Here is a 20,083-nt window from a genome sequence, read left to right as displayed (position 1 = left end):
CGTACGGTTTTATCACACCCCGGAAAAAATACAGTAAAAGAGAAGTACAAATAATAAAGACATTTATTATTGTCAATTAAACCACTAGTAAAAATGTACGTTTAGTTGGCATTATTTTCATTTCAGTACTGGTCACTTGGTCTACCACCATAAACATCAAACGTTTTTTGTAACATTTTTATTAGGTTAACATCACTACCAAGGCACTTATTTCAGAACAGTACCATTCTTTCAGTCAGTTGCTTTTAGGTGAAGTTTAGTCTGTCCAGAAACGGTAAACTGGAACGTTTTGCTTGGATGTCTTCATAACTAATACCAATATCAAAAGGTGCAACTACAGCTGAATGCTGGTCCTTGACAAGATGCATTCAATACATTTTGTACCAGAATCTTTCTGGACTGTTACACCACTATTTGGCCTCCTTCTCTGGTTGCATAGACAGACTAACACAATCACCCCTCCTTCTATCCTCTCTCCTAGGCTCTCCTTTTCCCCCACCTTTCTCTGCTCTCTCACTGTTTGAGCACAGGGAGTTCGTTGGGCTTGAAGAATGCCTGGGCCATGCCCATGCCAAAAATGTAAACTTTAGAGTCCACCACAATCTTTTCTTTCTTCATCAACTCTGCAAAAGAGAAAGAAACAACACTGGTGTTTGCATTTGGTATTATCAGTTTAGATATGTTGGTCATTCCTGGTACAGCTGCAATCATTTAGCTGTCAGAGGAAACATTGCAATTAATATTATAAACACAGGAAGTATTATTGTGTTTGTGAGGAAGATTATTACCATCGACTTTCCTCTGGAATTCATCAAGAGGAAGGAGGATAACGTCAACAAACTCTGAAAGTAGAAAATAATAAAAATATTGTTACATTATAAAAGTAGACCGATCGAGAAAACAGCTTCATATTGTTTTTTATTACTGACAGTATTATTAGTGTGTGTGTGTGTGTGTGTGTGTGTGTGTGTGTGTGTGTGTGTGTGTGTGTGTGTGTGAAAAATAAATAAATAATATTACCTCCTTCTCCTGCAAGATAAAATAAAAAGTACGGAATGAATTTAGATGTCAAGAATGTTAAACTGTTATTAGATGCAACACTAATCAAGCAACATGAAAACAAAGTAAAAAATTGTCAAGCGGATATTAAATGTTGTTAAATGTTAAACCAACTCAGTTACATGAGAACATGTACAGTATCCAAACATTTCAGCCTTAGAACTAATTTATCATCATCAAGCCGCATGCTTACCCAGCTGCTGAGTGGGGTGGATGTTCTCCGGATCATCTCCATTGATGTTTACCATGATTATCTGTGTGGTGCAGTTAGATAGACCAGGGTCCAAACATGTCACTGGGGGAGAGGAGGGGCGTTTAGAAGGCAGTGAAACATGCATGATCTAAACTTGCGTGACTGATGGTTAACTGGACACCAGACATGGGTCAAAACACAATTTGAAATAATTCAATTTCATTTCTCTACTGTGCTTGATTGTGTTTGTCTGTCACTACTCACCCAAGTAAATGTTTGGCCACTGTGTGTGATAGGGACCCACCTGGGGTGACCCCCACCACTGTGTGGGTGTGTGTGTGATAAGGACTCACCTGGGGTGACCCCCACCACTGTGTGGGTGTGTGTGTGTGATAAGGACTCACCTGGGGTGACCCCCACCACCTCCCCTTTGTATCCAGTCTCCTCCTTCAGTTCTCTCAGGGCAGCGGCCTCTGCACTCTCACCTTCATCAATCAGACCTGAAGACATCAAAAAGGTCATTTGTTTAACATCAAATAATAAATTAGTCGATTGCGGATATCAGACCGTACACGCACGGCATCTGAAGACACTGATGAAATAAATTCCACAGTTAAATGTTTGCCGTTTCAGTTTCTGCTACTGCTCCATGAGCTTGGGCCAACTGTCATGCAGCCTGCTGGTATGGATCTAACCTGCAGGGAACTCCAGGGTGTGGCATCCCATAGGTGGGCGGAACTGCTTCACCATGACAACACAGTCTTTGTGCAAGGTTCTTTTCAGGAGGGCGATTACCCCCACACCTGGGAAGGTACAAAAAAATAGATGTTTGCTTATAAGATCCCTACAAACCACACACACACACACACATTACACATATACAGCACACACACACATTACACATATACAGCACACACACACACACCATCTGCCTCTGTGTTGGATTGTCTGGTGGTCCTTTTGGCAGTCTCCCAAATTCTGTTGAAAGACAAAATGGAGAGAGCTTACAGTAACAGTAGCTGGCACACCACCAACCCACAGATGAATTGGTTCTGTAAAATACAATATACCTTGTGTTTCCAGCGGGATCCACATAAGTAGTTTTCTCAAGCATCACCCACTTTCCAGATGCAAGTAGCTAGATGGAAAATAGTTTCAAGTTGAGTTAAACCCATTACACGTACTACCTGACAAGGAAACCTCAGGACAGATTTATTACCTCCTCCTTTACAATGTGAGGAGTGGTTGTAGCTGTAGAATCTGTGTTGCTGCTCATCTTTCCTGTTTGGAATCTGTCGACAGGAAATAGATTTGTTAACTAGACTTGTTAACTAGTTAATTTAATTAAATAGTCATCATACTGGTAAGGCCTAGTTGGATCAAATACATCATTCGCTACAGCTATTATAAACATGGTTGATTAAATAGATAATGTTGTCATTTTGTCATTTTAATGCAAACTATGTTTATTTTAACTTTCTAAAATGAGCAGATCCGCTTACTAATTATTTCATGTAACTGACCTGACTTTACTGCAGTGCTGGCTGACTAGCTTGTTAGCTAGCCATCTAGGCTAGCTGTATATATTTATAATTTTTTCAGACAAACTGTCACTTTCCGAAACATATTTTCTACAGAATCGTGGAGAAATAGGCTACCATATATAAACATTACGCTGCAGATAATCATAATAACACGAACACGTTAACTCTTAGGACGACTCACGTAAAAGTCCAGAGGTCCAGTGCTTTGGCTGTGTCACAAATCAGCGCCTTTATATTGACCACGCCTACGTGTGTCCCACAAAAATACCTCCCCATCTCAGAACTTGAAATGGTATCCATCACAGATATAGAAAGGGATCATTTCCCATTCCATTAACAAAAAGTATAGTTTATACTTTTACATGTATTTAGACAGAAATATCGCAAGTACCTTTAGATTCGGTTCGTTGGAGAGTCTCTGACGATCAAATAGGACGTATTTATTAGTTCTATACGGAAAGTATAGATGGACACACTTAACTTCCGGTACAGGAATTGCAGCATGAAGAAGGAGCAAGTTGTCAACTGTCAGTTTTCGGCCTGGTATCCGATATTTAAGAAACATACTATCAAAAGGTAAACCCGTACATCTGACAAGCATAGAGTTGAACATGTTGTTAATGGTTTCGCCCCAAAAATAAATGCTAACATTGACACGGCAGCTAAAATAGCTATATTCGCTTGCTAACGTTGTGCAGTTGTGCACTTGCCAAGTCTTACAGTTAACATTTGCGAAGATTTTTGCTTATTGTGAGAGTGACTTTCTTTTTCCTTTATTTGGCCTGAGACAATAATCCGGATCCTTTAGACTAGATGCCTGTCACAGTATCCAGGGACAACGGGGATAACAAAGTTATCCAATAAATGCACACCTGTCAAATAGATGTAGTGTAGCATGCCGCTAATTATTTTGTGTGATTTATCCGTTGTCATGGTTGTCGTAGATAGTGATGATCCTATCCATTCTTTTTTGTAGTTTGATTCTTCCGCTGCCTCAGAATGTAATTGATTATTTACTGGACGATGGAACACTGGTAGTTTCTGGGGGGTAAGCACAGAAACACATGCACCCAGCCATTCACACGCGCACACACATGCATATGCACACACACACCTAAACAAACTCACAGTTAATGTTTATTCTTTATAGGGACAACAGCACACAGCAAAACCAAACTAACAGTGATTCAGAGGCAGAAGAGGACATTCAGGTACAGACCAAAAAACTGAACTGTAGATGAACGATCTTCAATTTGATAAATACGTTATTTATTGGTGTTTCGTTTTCATCCCCTAAATCAAAAGTGGTCAGATGATGAGACAACCACCACTGTCATAGTAAGTCAACATACACATATCTGTTTAAATATTTATATCTGTTTATTAATCTAAACTGCTGCTTGCTAGTGTGTGTATAAATAAGGCTTGGCTGTGTGTTTTAGGCTCCGGAGTTCCCAGAATTCAATTCCAAAGTGTTGGAGGCCATTAACACCCTTGGAGGGCGAGTCTTTCCCAAGCTAAACTGGAGCGCCCCACGGGTACATATCTCTCTGACAGCTCTAGATTCCAGACTTCTCTGTGTAACTCAGGTTAAATACTGTATAGATATTTTTCCATAGACAAGACTACAACCTGTCATTCAAACACATACAAAGGCCACTGAGAGAATTTGCAATGTGGTCATTCCTGATGATTTATCTTTGAATATTTCTCCCTCCTTCTCTTCTGTTCACTCTCCCTACCCCTTCCTCTCCTTCTAGGACGCTAACTGGATTGCTCTGAACAGCTCCCTGCAGTGTCAGAGTCTAAGCGATATCTTCCTGCTATTCAAGAGCTCTGACTTCATCACCCACGACCTCACACAGCCGTAAGAACGCACGCAGCTATTTACATTTAGTCATTTAGCAGACACTCTTATCCAGAGCCACTTACAGTAAGTACAGGGACATTCCCCTGAGGCAAGTAGGGTGAAGTGCCCAAGGACACAACGTCATTTGGCACAGACAAGAATCGAACTGGCAACCTTCTGATTAGTAGCCCGATTCCCTAACCGCTCAGCCATCTGACTCCCTTTAGCTGACTTTTTTGCGATGGGGTGATTTCAGACGTCTCGGTCTCCTATCCGCAGCTGGAGCTCTGGAGGGCAGGGATCAGCTGTCCTGTCAGAGAGGTTGTGAGAGACGGACCCCTGCTTCAGATTGACTTCTTCTCTTGGGTTACAACGCCTGGTTGTTGCAGCCCTGGTATAGGCAACACTTAATTAGCTGGTTGATTTACAACGCTCTAAAACGTACCGAGGCCGTTGATGCATGGGATGCAGCTCTCATTGATTTTGTGTGTGTGGTGTGTGTATGTGGTGTGTGTGTGTGTGTGTGTGGTGTGTACTGTCAGTCTTGATTGATTGTTTTCCTCCCTCTACAGATTCCTTCACTGCAGCGACCGGGACACTCCGGATCCACCTATCAACTATGAAGTAGGATACACACACACACACACACACACATGGTTGGGATCTTTAGTGTCTCACAGCTTCTCGTTCAGTGCTGACAGAGCTGTGCTGCTGTGCTCTGCAGCTGGTCCTCAGGAAGTGGAGTGAGTTGATCCCTGGAGGGGAGTTCAGGTGTTTCGTCAAAGAGAACAAACTGATAGGTGAGGAGGAGTAGAGGAGCATATTCTTTACATCGTCTTGCCCCCCCCGGTAGTGAACTGAAAGCGATAGGCTATCAGATTGAATAAGCATCCGTTTGTGTGTGTGTATCCTTCTCTGTGTGTCTCCTGCAGGTATCTCTCAGAGAGACTACACCCAGCACTACCACCACGTTTCTAAGCAGGAGGCTCAGATCTCCCAGTCCATTCAGGAGTTCTTCAGCCAGAACATCCAGCACCGCTTCCTGGAGGAAGACTGTGAGTCTTTCTCTCTTCAGTCTATCTGCAGTCTCTCTGTAGTCGATCTGCGGTCTATCTCTAGTCTATCTGCCATCTCTCTCTAGTGTCTCCACAGTCTCTCCAGTCTCTGTGTAGTATGCTGCATTATCTGCATTTTATCGATGATTGACCGTAATATGCCGTAATATTTTTTTTTTCCCAGTTGTTTTGGACGTCTACAGAGACAGCTGGGTTAGTAATATATTTCTTTATTGTATATTTGACATCCAACCATGTTGTTGTACCTTTGTGTCTGTCTCAGGGGGTTTTCAACCCATGTTTATGTGTGTCACAGGGAAAGGTGTGGCTGATCGATCTGAACCCTTTTGGTGAGGTCACCGATTCTCTTCTCTTCTCGTGGGAGGAGCTAACCTCAGGGAACAGCCTATCTGCCAATCAGGAAGAGGGGGACACAGCCCAGCAGGTGAATGACTATTCTGTGATATTTACATTTACATTTAGTCATTTAGCAGACGCTCTTATCCAGAGCGACTTACAGTAAGTACAGGGACATTCTCCCCGAGGCAAGTAGGGTGAAGTGCCTTGCCCAAGGACACAACGTAATTTGGTTGGCATAGCCGGGAATCGAACTAGCAACCTTCTGATTACTAGCCCGATTCCCTAACCACTCAGCCACCTGACTCCCTCTGATATCCCTCTGACATCACCGCTGTCCACGTTAACCAGATCCTCCCACAAGCTGCTATGGTGCAAACTGTGTGTGTGTGTGTGTCCAGGAGTCCCCTGTGTTCCGCCACACCACCAGCGAGGTGACAGTTCAGCCGAGCCCCTGTCTGAGCTACAGGATCCCCCGTGACTTTGTGGACCTGTCTAGCGGCGAGGACGCCTACAAGCTCATCGACTTCCTCAAACTGGTGAGAGCAGCTCGTTCTTCCAGGAAGCAGGAAGGGGACACCCAAACAGGAGTGATATCCAAGTCTCGCTTTAGAAACTCTTAACGCAGTGTTTCCCCTACCATTATATTAGGGGGGCGCCCCCCCCCAACGGCACCCCCCGCCCCCCCCCTGGAAGGTCAAGTTAATTTTGTAATTAAAAAAAATATATATATATAGCGTCAGATCACAAAATAAGTCATTTAAGGTTACCTTTTCTATAAAACAGGTCTATAGTTTGCTCTTTTATTAAACAAACTAAATGGCCTTATGTTATTTATCTTATTTACACGACGGCATGTCATTTCTGTCGGGCGACCATGTCTCTTGTGTGTGTCCCCCTCCCCCCCCAAAGCTGTAAACCTTGGGGAAACACTGCTTAACGGTTTTACTGTCTTTGACGGCCGTTTACTGTAACAACACTCCACCAAAGACAAATATTTTTATAACCTTTTGTTGACTCGTTATGCAACCCTCACACACACACACACATACCCTGGCCAAACATTTGCCAACTGTCAAACAACGTAGGACAGGTCCCAAACACATCAGAGATAAGACACTTCCTTAACCACTCACTGTGTCTGTAGTCTGACCTTCTCACTCCTCCTTGCAGAAGAAGAACCAGCAGGAGGAAGAGGAGGAAGAGGAGGCACAACAGTGACCTACATCCATGCAACAGAGACCCACGTACACTGTTGTTGCATGTAGACAACTTGGTCTGTAAACATTCTATTTTACCCTTTGCCCCTGGATTAAAGTCAATGAACAAAAGGGAGATTAAAAAAAGTAATCTGTCTGTTACAGAGAGAATGTTCTGTGTGGGACTAGAATAGAGTGGATTTGACCCGGAAGCCAAGCGTCATGTAGTCTGGCTTCATTTACCATATAGTGTGTCTTCCACTTGTTCGAGATCTTTATGCATAAAGGTCATGCAGAAGGACTAGTTTAAGCAAATCTCTCTGTTCTGTGGGTCTCCTGTTTTTCTTCTGTAAATACTGGAACTTCGTGTTCTCAGAGGGCTGTGGGCTCGCACAGATAGCAGCACTAAATAATGACTGGCTTTGTAGTGCAGCTCTGAAAGAAATTAGTCTTATCATGGTATGTATGTGCAGTGTTATTTAATTAACGTAATCAGTATCCCAGAAGGTTAGCATACACACAAGCCGCTCAGTCACACATTCACTTCACATAAAGTACATTTTAGGGGGGGAAAGGATGCTATAGACACTTTAATAGCAATATGAACATTTGTGCATGATGTTATAAGCATTCATGTATCCCATCATCTTTCGTTCCTGTAAAAGTATTTTTTTTGTTTTCTTTGTTTAGTTTTAACATGTTTGTGGATAACAGGGGTTCTGATTGGTTAATAAATGCGTGGCTTACATCATGTTTCCCTGTCTCTGTTTTTGGTCAATAGGAATTGAAGAATCCTTTAAAGAATTTCATCAAGTCGGCACAAACAGTATTCTATGGAAGCAAATCAGTGACTTCATGTTTTGAATTTTAAAAGGCATGGAATACTTATTGAAATTTAAACACTACCAGATTTGGGGGTTTTGAATTCACCTCTTTAAAATCTGAGGGAAAAAAATTAAAGGTTTTTTTTTTTTACATTGAAATACATTGAAAAATTTTTTTTACATTGAAATAAATTAATATTTCGATTTGAAATAAGGTTGAATTTCAAGAGGTGAATTCAAAACCAAGAAATTCAGCAGTGTTACAATTTCAATATTAAGTATTCAATTCCTTTTAAAATGTAAAACATGTCACTGATTTGCTTCCACAGTATTCAGCTGCCCTCTGTGATAAAACTAATGTTATACCACTGTTGGCCTATAGGGGGCAGCATTCCCTTAGAATCAGGCATGGGTAACGTGAGACTGAAGCATTTTAGTATGGACCCGATAGAAACAATAAGACAGCTCCTTCAAAGGCCTGCTTAATCCATCATTAGTTCATGAGGCATCTGTAATATATGACATTAGAAAAGTCCTATCTGATGAATTGTAAAGATTGTGATCGTGTGGGCTTGAGAGAATGTCCCTGACTAGTGCACACAAGATGTTTTGGTCACAGTGTCTCTGCATGGTGGGGTGAAGGATGACATCAGCATCGCCACGTTCATCCACTTAACCGGGGGTGCTGCAGGGTAGCGGACGAGCTTCTGAAAGAGAGCAACGAGCGCCCCCTCCCCCTCCTCCTCCAAGCCCCTCCCTCCATCTCTCATTCGTCAAACGGCTTGCCAAGATGGACATCAATTCTACCTGTCCTCACCCAGCCAAGCTTGAGTAATCATCTTTGAGAGGAAGGGGGTGGGATGGGGGGATGGGAGTGGGGACAGTTAGGGAGGGGGGGGGGGGGGAGACTTGAATAATCAAACTTCAGAGACTTGCTGACTCAGAGCTAGGTTTTAAAGAGAAAGGGAGCGAGGGAGGGGATGGACAGAAAAGGAGAAAGATTTTCCTGAGCTGAGAGGCAACTGCAGTAGTTTGCAGCTGGAATACTCATGAGCCCTGAGAGTGGAGCACACAGCCTCCACCGTCACCGTCGCTGCCACTCACTGATTTTATGTGGTTTTCCCCTTTTTTAATCACAAAAACATTCACCCTCCAAGGACGTTATGGCAGAGAAAGGATGGAGCATTGTGATCCATCAGCAGCAGCCTCACTCGTGTGTGTGTGCGTGTGTGCGTGTGTGTGTGTGTGTGCGTGTGTGTGTGCGTGTGTGTGTGTGCGTGTGTGTGAGAGAGAAATTAATATCATAACAATTGCTGCCCATATAATGAAATGTATCTTATTATGCCTGAATGAATGAGTTTGGGTAAAACATAGGCTTGTCATGCATGTAATGAAACTGCACATAGACAACATAATCCCTCAAATTCAGTCATGTGATGAGCCCAAGTCAGATGTCCTAATTTTCAGTCTGAAACTGCTCATGTCCCAACACACACTTATTTGATCGTTCTATGTCTACGTGTCCTGTCAAAACAGGCACGAGATTACAGAAGGCTGCATGATGTACCAAACAACGTGTTTCGGTCAACATACAAAATAATTAAGGACATTTTGACTGAAGCGTTTTGGTGCATTGCGAATTATCTATTGAGTCTCTTAACATCGAGTAACACTTCTACAGACTCGTATGCACGGGCGCGCGCGCACTCACATAGACACAGTTGTGCGCAACGCGGACAGGTCGGGAGATGATGAGCAACTTGCCGCTATCACATTGCCATAACAACCGATGGCAAGCAGCATGCGAGATGAAATAATTGTCCACTCAAAAGGTGATGCACCGCTGAAGGGAGGAACACAATCATCTCACCGAAATGATTAAACGGAAGTGTTTATGAAAACGACAAAGCGAGCAATTTACGTCAAATAGATAATCCAGCAGTTAGATCATTGCAGTTGCAACCCCCGACGGTTGGTTGTCGGTCAAACGGACAACAAGGCAGACATAAAGGATTAAACACAAGATACAGCCTGTGTGTTACCGTTACATTTGTGGAGGACTGACAGACACTGACTGAAGGTTCTCTGTTTCGTCTCGAGCTAACACATGGTTCTGAGCTTCACGAGCAGGAAGCGTGTAACTCCAAGCGTGGGAAAACGGCATCGCTCAGGGGCTGTGAGACTCATAGAGCTTCGTTTGCCCCGTTTTTTTTCGGTTTCATCACCATGGCTCGGGAGAATGGAGACTCTGGGAAAGGGTCGTGGAAAAAACAAGTGGACGACATAAAGATAATATTTGAATTGAAAGAGATCCTCGGAACGTAAGTAGCCTACTGTAGACCTTAATCAGCATTCATTTGTCAGAGCAAAAATAACTTAAGGCATAGACAGTTGAAACTTTGTTACGGTGTGGGACATTCGTTCGCATTGTTATCAAATGTGCCATATCAGTTTTGATACAATTATCATGGATCTTTCCACGAAATAGTTAGCTTTCAAATAGCTTTCAAAAGGGTTGGTAGATTTGTTGTGTGTGCTTGATAACAATAGTAGTTCTGGCACAGTGTAAACAGCCTGCGAATGAAAGCCTAGGTTACTCGGTTTCATGGGAATAATGCTACACAAATATTAGTACTGTAGCCTAATGGCATTTTTGTCTTGTCTTATCGCCGGAGTTCAAGAACATATGTTATAGGCTACTGCCAATATATGAACGACATTTGGATACGCAGGCGTCCAGTATGCCTCCAAGCATAACAGACGAATGTAGAGCAAAATGTCCCCGCAACGGACTGTCAAATTATTAAGTAAATGATATTCGAAAGGGTGCTGTGGTGTCAATTTTCCGTCTGTATCAGTATTACCAGTGGAGACTCCGTATGTTTATTTGGAGAAGGGGGTGGGTTGGATTAACTCAACCGGATTAAGGGAAGAGAGAAAACCTCTGTAGTTAGAAGTAGTTTCATCATTTTGCGTATTCGGAGTAACGATAGTGACACGATGGTGAGATTTAAAAGATTACAAACATTTTCTAGCTCAATCCAGTCACCGGTTTCTCATAATAAATGTCCCCAGTGTGTGGACACGCAGGTCCATCATTCACCATCTGTCCCCAAATGCGCCTTTGGAGCAAACGGGGCAACACTCCCATTATTACCCTCTGCCCCTCGTTTTCTAATAATAAGAGCCTTAGACGTGTTTTTAAATTAAAACACAATCCTGTTGTTCTACGGGTAAGACTGCAGGTATGACGTCTCTTGGTGGTGATGTCTGCTTGGTAGCCTTGACATCCATTTGTTTGTGTGTTGGTGTGGTGACCTGCTGAAAACAGCTTTTCCTGTGACCTCTGACCTGGCGTTTACTTGGGCCGAACGCAGAGATCTGCTCTCCCTTCTGCTCCATGGCAACCGTTCCGATTTGGACACAGTATGGCGATCTGGGCATGAGCACACACACACCCTCATAATGTACACACACACACACACACAGATACACACAAGCACGGATGTGTACATGAACATGTGACATGTCGGACGGCGGTTGACGACATGTTTGCGTGTGATCTAGTTTAGCAGACAGTGGAGACATATTAACCAGAGGTCCGATCAGCCTTTGTACTCTTCCTGCAGGGTGCTTTCTCCCCCCATCAGCAAAAAACAAGAGGGAGGCAAGCGAAGAGATGAGTGACAGAGAAAGAGAGAGATGAGGGAGCGGTGAGAGAGAGAGAGAAAGAAAGAGAGTGAGAGAGGGAGAGAAGGGGTCTGTGTGGCATAGTTAAGTCAGAGTGATTTGTGTATAGCTTAGAAACCTGTTCTGGTTTCTCAACCAATACCTGCTCCCAACAGATGGAGGAGGAGGAGAGGGCAGAAGAGGAGGGGAGTGACGGAGCAAGGTGGAGAGGAGAGAGAGAGAGAGAGAGAGAGAGAGAGAGAGAGAGAGAGAGAGAGAGAGAGAGAGAGAGAGAGAGAGAGAGAGAGAGAAAAGGAGGACAGTTGCTGAGCTTTTCCCAAACTGTCATAACTCATCAATGTCCCTGCCCCCTCTATCCTTCCTCTCTCCCTCTCTTTCTCTCTCCCTCTCTTTCTCTCTCCCTCTCTGTTCAGGGAAGGTGGATTTTAGTGTGACTCCCTGAGCTTGTTGTTGTGACACCAAAGCATGACCTCACCTTCATAAATAGAGCTACGTAGATTAGTGTTTTTTTTTCATCTAGTAAAACCCAGGAGCGGGCCGACATCTCCCAGAAGCCCCACGGCAACTGGAAAGGAGTCCTCGACCTGGGCCTCCTCCCCTTTAGAAACGGAACAAGCAGGGTTGTTGTGGAGTTCCTCGGTCAGCAAAGTAGTTCGGCCCTGGTCAGGTTGGGCTGCAGGCTGGATGAGGGACAGCGTGAGAGAGACTGTCGATGGCAGTTACACAAGCTGCAGCCTGTATTGGCTTTAGCTGGGAGCCTTGGCTGCTATTGGTGGAGGGAGTTAGCCAACTGATTTGGAGAGGTGATGTGAGGTAATGCAGAGGCTGGGTAACTGGCTTGCTGGCTGATTGACTGGATTGCTGACTTGTTGATTGGCTGGCTGGCTGATTGACTGGCTTGCTGACTGGATGACTGGCTTGCTTGTTGGCTGGCTGAATGGCTAGCTAGCTGGCTTGTTGACTGGATGACTGGCTTGCTTGTTGGCTGGCTGAATGGCTAGCTAGCTGGCTTGTTGACTGGATGACTGGCTTGCTTGTTGGCTGGCTGAATGGCTAGCTAGCTGGCTTGTTGACTGAATGGCTAGCTAGCTGGCTTGTTGACTGAATGACTGGCTGGCTGGCGGATTGACTTGCTTGCTGACTGGATGACTGGCTAGCTAGCTGGCTTGTTGACTGGATGACTGGCTAGCTAGCTGGCTTGTTGACTGGATGACCGGCTGGCTGGCGGATTGACTGGCTTGCTGACAAGATGACTGGCTTGCTTGTTGGTTGGCTGAATGGCTAGCTAGCTGGCTTGTTGACTGGATGACTGGCTGGCTGGCGGATTGGCTGACTGACTGGCAGAGTGGCAGGCCGGCTGATTGGCTGCCGGCCTCCAGCTCTCTACCTAGCCTGACCCAAATGCTGACTCAATATTTCTGGAGCCATTTAGCATTTTCTAGTGGTGGATGCAGTGACAGGTCTGTGCTTGTGTGTGTGTGTTTGTGTGTGTGTGAGGCCATCTTTGGTGTTTTATTTCTCTCCCCCTGTGGGTGTGTGTGTGTGTGTGTGATGCCATCCTTGGTGTCTTATATCTCTCTCCCTGTGTGTGTGTGACGGTGTGTGTGTGTGTTGAATTATTCAACACCAGAAGCCTGTGGTCATGCTGCAAGCGTGCTGCAGCAGGCAGGTACACTGCAGTTAGGCCACACCTCTCAACAGGAGAAAGTCAGAGAGAGAGAGAGAGAGATGGAGAGAGAGATGAAGGGAGGGAGGGTGAGAAAGAGGCTCAGATAAAAGGACAAAGGGGCAGATGAGAGAAAGGTGGGACATGTGGTTAGAGAACTAAAGACAGAGTCAGAGAGGACTAAGCAGGAGTGCATTGTGGGAGTGTGTATCATCTAGGCCATGCTGGCCTTAATTGAGTGCTCTACTTCCTGACTCCTGGTATTGTGTTCTTTCTGGGACTGCAGTCCCCCTCTCCCCCCTCTCTCTCCTCTCTCTCTCTCTCTCTCTCTCTCTCTCTCTCTCTCTCTCTCTCTCTCTCTTTCTCTTTCTCTACACCTCCCTCTCTCTCTCTCTCTCTCTCTACCTTTCTCTACCCCTCTCTCTTTCTCGACCTCTCTCTACCTTTCTCTACCTCTTTCTCCCTCTCTCTCTAGCTCTATCTCTTTCTCACTCTCCGTTCTCCGTGTTTATACTGTATGTCCCTACTGGCCTGAGTTTGAAATCCTTGTGACTTTCTATGACCTAACTCTTATCCCCTGCTGTGCAGACACGGAGAATAAAGGAGCACAGTTTTTCAGGGATAGAGGGATGAGTGGAGGGAGGGATGAAAGGATGGAGGGATGAAGGGAGGGATATGTTTGACCTATGATAGTTGTGGAATGAAGAATGTGTGTCAAGATCAGTCACAAGTCAGTCTCACACGTTACATTTTTGACATATTATTCATTTAGCAGACACTTATATAAGGAGTCAGGTGGCTGAGCGGTTATGGAATCGGGCTAGTAATCTGAAGGTTGCCAGTTCGATTCCCGGCCGTGCAAAATGACATTGTGTCCTTGGGCAAGGCACTTCACCCTACTTGCCTCGGGGGGAATGTCCCTGTACTTACTGTAAGTCGCTCTGGATAAGAGTGTCTGCTAAATGACTAAATGTTATATCCAAAACGACTTACAAATAGTGCAAATAGAAAGTATATCAGAAGATCAAGGATCAGAAGGGCATAGTTAAACACGATTTTGTCTATACTGTGTGTGTGTTAGAGACAGAGAGACACACACACACATACAGATTGTTAGACAATGAGAAAAGCGCTTTCTGATGGTTTGTGAGTGGATGGTAATCGGACGTCTTGATTGGAGGATAGAGAAAAGGATTACCTCTCAATCCCTCCATTTCTCCATCCCCTCTTTTCTCAAGTTGCCCAATACCTCCCTTCGCTCCTCCCTCTAAACCATCTGTTTCTTCCACTTCTGATCCAGTCCATCTTGTTTGGTCTGGTTGCTTGTGTTTGTCTGCTGGCATGACCAGATCCTGGGACTCTAGGCTAGATTAGGACTGAATGACTTAATCTCAAATTACCTTGACAGCATCTCAGTAGCCATGGTTGACACACACACAATCACACACACTCACACACACACACACACACACAATCCTACGCCCACACACTGACACACACAGACACACACACTCACACACACACACACTCACACACACACACAATCAAACACACACTAACATAGTCTTTCAAACCAGTGGTCCCTGGCCACGGCTGTAGGAAAGTGAAGTCACTGTTTCTCCACAGTTTTTCCCATCTTGATATTCTCTGAGATCTAATAAAAACAAATCTCTTCAGCATCCATCATTTCCTCTGTTTGGATTGGTGTAAAGAGGGAGGAGTGTGTCCCACCTGATTGGCCACTTCAGAACCTGTTGTTCAGGCCTGTTCAGGCTTGCCAGGACGGTTCAGACATATGGGACTCTCTTTCCTGCCTATGTTTTACGATCAGAACTGTGAGTATTTAGCTGTGAGTATTTATGATCATAAACATTCGTCCATTATCGTGTCTGCTTCGACAGTTACAACCAGCCTGCCAACATCCCCATCCCTATGAGGGTATGCGCTAATAATACTGGGAGGCATTGCAGCATTGCAACTGATGGTCACTTGTCTATACACACACACACACACACGCCACACTTGGCTACAGTTTCCACCAGGCTCAGGAGATGTTGTAGGGGGAAAGTGTAATTGCAGACTAAATGAATGTCACAGCAGCCAGGATATCTGGAGCAGCAGAGGAAACTGACATGGTAAATAGTGCCTCTCATCAGAGAAGAAACTGTTTTTTCCTGCAGCATTGTTGGCTTTGTCAGCCACACACACACACACACACACACACACAAGCGTAAAGACACACCTGCAACCACATACAAGAAGACACAGACACAGATTCCTACCACCCTCATTGCGGTGTATACATAAAAGCTGCCTGCATTCTACAAGCCGGTATTCTACAGGGTATTCTACAGGGTATTCTACAAGCCGGTATCCCACAGGGTATTCTACAAGCCGGTATCCCACAGGGTATTCTACAAGCCGGTATCCCATAGGGTATTCTACAGGGTATTCTACAAGCCGGTATCCCACAGGGTATTCTACAAGCCGGTATCCCACAGGGTATTCTACAAGCCGGTATCCCACAGGGTATTCTACAAGCCGGTTTCTCAGGGTATTCTACAGGGTATTCTACAAGGCGGTATCCCAGGGTATTCTACAGGGTATTCTACAAGCCGGTATCCCACAGGGTATTCTACAAGCCGGTTTCTCAGGGTATTCTACAGGGTATTCTACAAGGTGGTATCCCACAGGGTATTCTACAGGGTATTCTACAAGGTGGGATCCCAGGGTAATCTATGGGGCGTGAGAGAGATGAGCTTCATGTGCGTCCTCAGCAGATCGGTCAGAGAGAGCCACTGGATCCTCCAGATCCACCTGTCCCAGGTAGACCGTCCGTCCACCTGCGTATCTGTGTCTGCCGGTGGCATGCATGCCAACCCCTCCTTTAATCGCTTCATCCTCTACCTCACCCTTCCCTAACCCAGTGGCTTAGAGAGCCACAGTCCACGAGTACAAGGTGGGTTGCCAGGCCACCCTGAAGTGAGAAAATGTCTACAGAACCCGCCACTGACTGGAAGTGCCACATAAGCTGCTTAGCATAATTGACTTGAGTTCTGTTGAATCATAACCAGTACAACCTGGTTCCAGGGATTTCCCTAGCTCTGCCAGAATGAGGAGACGGCTGACACTTAACTCCCTGGGAGGGGAAGGGTAGAGATCAGTGGTGAGAGTAGAGGGTTTCGTTCCTGCAGTGTGTGTCTGTGCGTGTGTGTAGTTTTTATGTTTTTCTCTTCATCTTCCATAATCTCCCCTGTGCTTCTCCTCTGCTCATCCATCTCTACCTCTCCTCCTTCCCTCCTCTCCTCTTCATCCCTCCCTCTACCTCTCCTCCTTCCCTCCTCTCCTCTTCATCCCTCCCTCTACCTCTCCTCCTTCCCTCCTCTCCTCTTCATCCCTCCCTCTACCTCCCTTCTTTCCTTCCTTCCTCTCCTCTTCATCCCTCCCTCTACCTCTCTTCCTTCCTTCCTCTCCTCCTCATCCCTCTCTCTACCTCTCCTCCTCATCCCTCTCTCTACCTCTCCTCCTCTCTCCAGTCCCAGTCGATCTGGACTCATACTTAGTGGCAGGTGGGCTGACCCTGTGTTTGTGCAGGGGTCACCCAGGACAGGATGTGACCTGGCTTCTACAGTTGCCATGGAGGCCACTTCTCCCTGGCCTGTCACCCCATAGATATATATAAAGGGTAGATGTCTCGTCTGCGTTGCCGGCCAACGGAGTCGAACGTCCGCACATGGCAGCCATCTTGCTACAGTCAACTCGCTCACCCATAACATTGTGTTGGTGCTACATGTACTTTTTAAATGACCATAACTTGCTCAATTTTCAACCGATTTTGAAACGGTTTGGTTTGTTATCAACGTCAGAGATGTCGTTATGCCACTGCACACTTATGAATAAGATGTGTTTTTTTTAAGAATAGAAGTATGCAGTGGCATAACGACATATCTGAGCGAGTTGACTGTAGCAAGATGGCCGCCATGTGCGGACGTTCTAGACTCCGCCATAAGACATCTAGACTTTATATATATCTATGTGTCACCCCCCATCAACAGTGTGCTCCATTCACCTCCACTTCCTGCCTTATGACAGCCAATCAGATTTCCTCAATGGAGGAAACTTGACAAATTCCTCACTCCTCTTCCTTCTGTATAATCACTCCTTCCCTCTCTGTGTCATTTTGGAAGCTTTCCTCTCTACCCTTATCTCCGTAACTCTACCTTCCAGTTTCACAGTTAGCAACAGCAGCTGTGTAATGTTGTTACCAGAAATGTAAGTTCTCTGCCCGGAGTCAACACATAGTACACACTTTACTGGGAAAACACACAGGATATATGCATGGGTGGATCCGTGTCTATTCTATGGGCGTGCCATTCTTATCTGTGTGTGAATCTGTATGTGGATCCGCTTGTGTATTACAAATTTGCCTATTGTATATGTGTGATTGCACAATTTATCTCCTGGAAAGTAGCAAGCATTGCCATGGAAATGAGAGAGAGAAACAGAGTCTGTCTGACTCTGATCCAGAGTGCTGTCTGTCTGACTCTGATCCAGAGTGCTGTCTGTCTGACTCTGATCCAGAGTGCTGTCTCTCTGACTCTGATCCAGAGTGCTGTCTCTCTGACTCTGATCCAGAGTCCTGTGTCTGACTCTGATCCAGAGTGCTGTCTCTCTGACTCTGATCCAGTGCTGTCTGTCTGACTCTGATCCAGAGTACTGTCTCTCTGACTCTGATCCAGAGAGCTGTGGTTTGTGATTGGAGAGTTCCTGGCTGGTGTGAGATTGCAATGGACTAGCAGATAAGTGAAGGGAGATACATTCACCTCAAGGTCAATCTGGTACACATGTGCACACACACACACACACACACATCTAGACACACTCACACAAACATACAGGCCTCAGGGATAAGGTTGGTCAGCCAGTAAGGTCAATAATGGGAACTGAAACACACAGTCTCATTGCAAACACTGTAGTTCAAATGACAGCAGTCTTCTTCAGAAGGTTATGTGTTTGTGTGAGACGGTGAAAGTATATTTTTGTAATAGCTTGGCCTAGTTGTCCAGGTGGACATTTAGTTTGTCCTTGAGCTGCAAACTGGCTCGGTCTCGTTGGTCAGCATCTGCTGCTATAACACACACACACACTCTGCAACTGCTGCTATAACACACACACACTCTGCAACTGCTGCTATAACACACACACACACACTGCAAAGATAAGTTGAGGCCAAAGTCATGGTTGCAAACATAAACCTGCTCCATTAAGTCTCTTGAGTGCCATTAGGTGTTGTTTTTCTCTCTCTCACGCTCTGTCTCTCTCTTTCTCTCTCTTTGTCTCTTTCTCTGTCTTTCTCTGTCTCTGTCTTTCTCTGTCTCTCTCTGGGCCTCATTTACTAACAATGGCGCAGTTTACGCTGCGTCTGTTTTTGCAAGTTCGGTAATTGCGCCCGCTATGCTTCCTTATGTTGCGTAGTATTTATCAAACCTGACACTCATCAGACAATCAGTGCATACTCCGCCCTCAATCGTAATTAGGGCACCTCCCACTTTCCCCATGACCCTCCCACTTTCCCCATGACCCTCCCACTTTCCCCATGACCCTCCCACTTTCCCCCTGACCCTCCCACTTTCCCCAAGACCCTCCCACTTTCCCCCTGACCCTCCCACTTTCCCCAAGACCCTCCCACTTTCCCCACGACCCTCCCACTTTCCCCACGACCCTCCCACTTTCCCCACGACCCTCCCACTTTCCCCACGACCCTCCCACTTTACCTAATACCCTCCCACAAACGCATATTGAAAGCACAACTTGCCTGTTCTCGCTCATGTGGCAGGCAGTCTGCGATTTTACCCAAGTGCGCCTTGTTTGTATATAGCCCGCATCGGTTAAGTCAGTCTTTGCGAACAATTAACGCCTGGAAACAGGCACAAACGGCTTGATAAATGAGGCCCTCTGTCTCTCTTTCTTCTCCATTTCTCTTTTTTTCTTATCTCTTTTCTGTCTCTTTCATCTCTTTATTCTGTGTGTCTTTACCTTCATATCTTTCTGTGTATCATCTTCCTTTTCTTTCCTCCTCTAGTCAGATCCAGCTGCCTCACCCAGGCTTCATAACCGGCTCCTCAACACATCCCTTTATGACATCATAAACCTGCCTGCCTGCTCGGGGGGGGGCGGGGGGGAGGCAGTTAGGCAGAGAGAAAAGGAAAGGAGAAGACCAGCGGCAGGGAGGGAGGGAGGGAGGGAGGGAGGGAGGGAGGGAGGGAGGGAGGGAGGGAGGGAGGGAGGGAGGGAGGGAGGGAGGGAGGGATCTGGGGTTGAGGTTGGACATGGACTTGATATGAATAAACGAGGGAATCATCCTGCTTGCCGACGACCCCCTGCTCGCGTGTGTTTGTCTGCGTCACGGCAGAGATCAGAACCGGAGTCTGATGAATGACCAGCTGTGTGTCAAGGCTGCTAATACTGCAGCTCTGTGTGTGTGTGCGTATGCTTACAGTACCGGCGTGAATAATCACTGTGTGTGTGTTCTACGTGGATGTGGAACGTCACACTAACCACAACTTCAGCACAGCCAGGCTCAAAGGAGACCCCTCCACCCCCCCACCCCCCCCCCCGCTCTGCACTATAATGGCCTTGTTAGCAAG

General features: G+C 45.6%; 3 protein-coding genes across 3 annotated transcripts in view; 2 read left to right on the top strand and 1 right to left on the bottom strand.

Annotated features, from left to right (window-relative positions):
• Positions 1-46: 46 nt before the first annotated feature.
• nudt5 (nudix (nucleoside diphosphate linked moiety X)-type motif 5) lies at positions 47-3,031 on the bottom strand. The gene is made up of 10 exons (XM_067254480.1): positions 2,978-3,031; positions 2,472-2,544; positions 2,323-2,390; positions 2,178-2,230; positions 1,948-2,055; positions 1,657-1,752; positions 1,253-1,354; positions 1,021-1,029; positions 789-842; positions 47-623 (listed from the first exon to the last, which is right to left on the bottom strand). The coding sequence occupies exons 2-10, from the start codon at positions 2,526-2,528 to the stop codon at positions 514-516; spliced, it is 657 nt and encodes a 218-aa protein (XP_067110581.1). The 5' UTR covers positions 2,529-2,544; positions 2,978-3,031; the 3' UTR covers positions 47-513.
• A 231-nt stretch (positions 3,032-3,262) lies between these two features.
• cdc123 (cell division cycle 123 homolog (S. cerevisiae)) lies at positions 3,263-8,004 on the top strand. The gene is made up of 13 exons (XM_067254405.1): positions 3,263-3,372; positions 3,773-3,844; positions 3,947-4,007; positions 4,102-4,134; positions 4,239-4,334; positions 4,557-4,663; positions 5,218-5,269; positions 5,370-5,445; positions 5,578-5,700; positions 5,885-5,913; positions 6,017-6,145; positions 6,459-6,596; positions 7,231-8,004. The coding sequence occupies exons 1-13, from the start codon at positions 3,263-3,265 to the stop codon at positions 7,276-7,278; spliced, it is 1,074 nt and encodes a 357-aa protein (XP_067110506.1). The 3' UTR covers positions 7,279-8,004.
• Positions 8,005-10,306: 2,302 nt separating this feature from the next.
• The window catches only part of LOC136959945 (calcium/calmodulin-dependent protein kinase type 1D-like), a 42,155-nt gene continuing 32,378 nt past the window's right edge, over positions 10,307-20,083 (top strand). The window contains 1 exon segment of the mRNA XM_067254190.1: positions 10,307-10,401. Coding sequence (XP_067110291.1) covers positions 10,307-10,401 — 95 coding nt within the window.

The sequence above is a fragment of the Osmerus mordax genome, chromosome 17 (genome assembly GCF_038355195.1).
Source record: "Osmerus mordax isolate fOsmMor3 chromosome 17, fOsmMor3.pri, whole genome shotgun sequence".
NCBI lineage: Eukaryota > Metazoa > Chordata > Actinopteri > Osmeriformes > Osmeridae > Osmerus > Osmerus mordax.
Note: the sequence above shows the minus strand (reverse complement) of the source record. Positions and strands in the feature narration are given on the sequence as shown.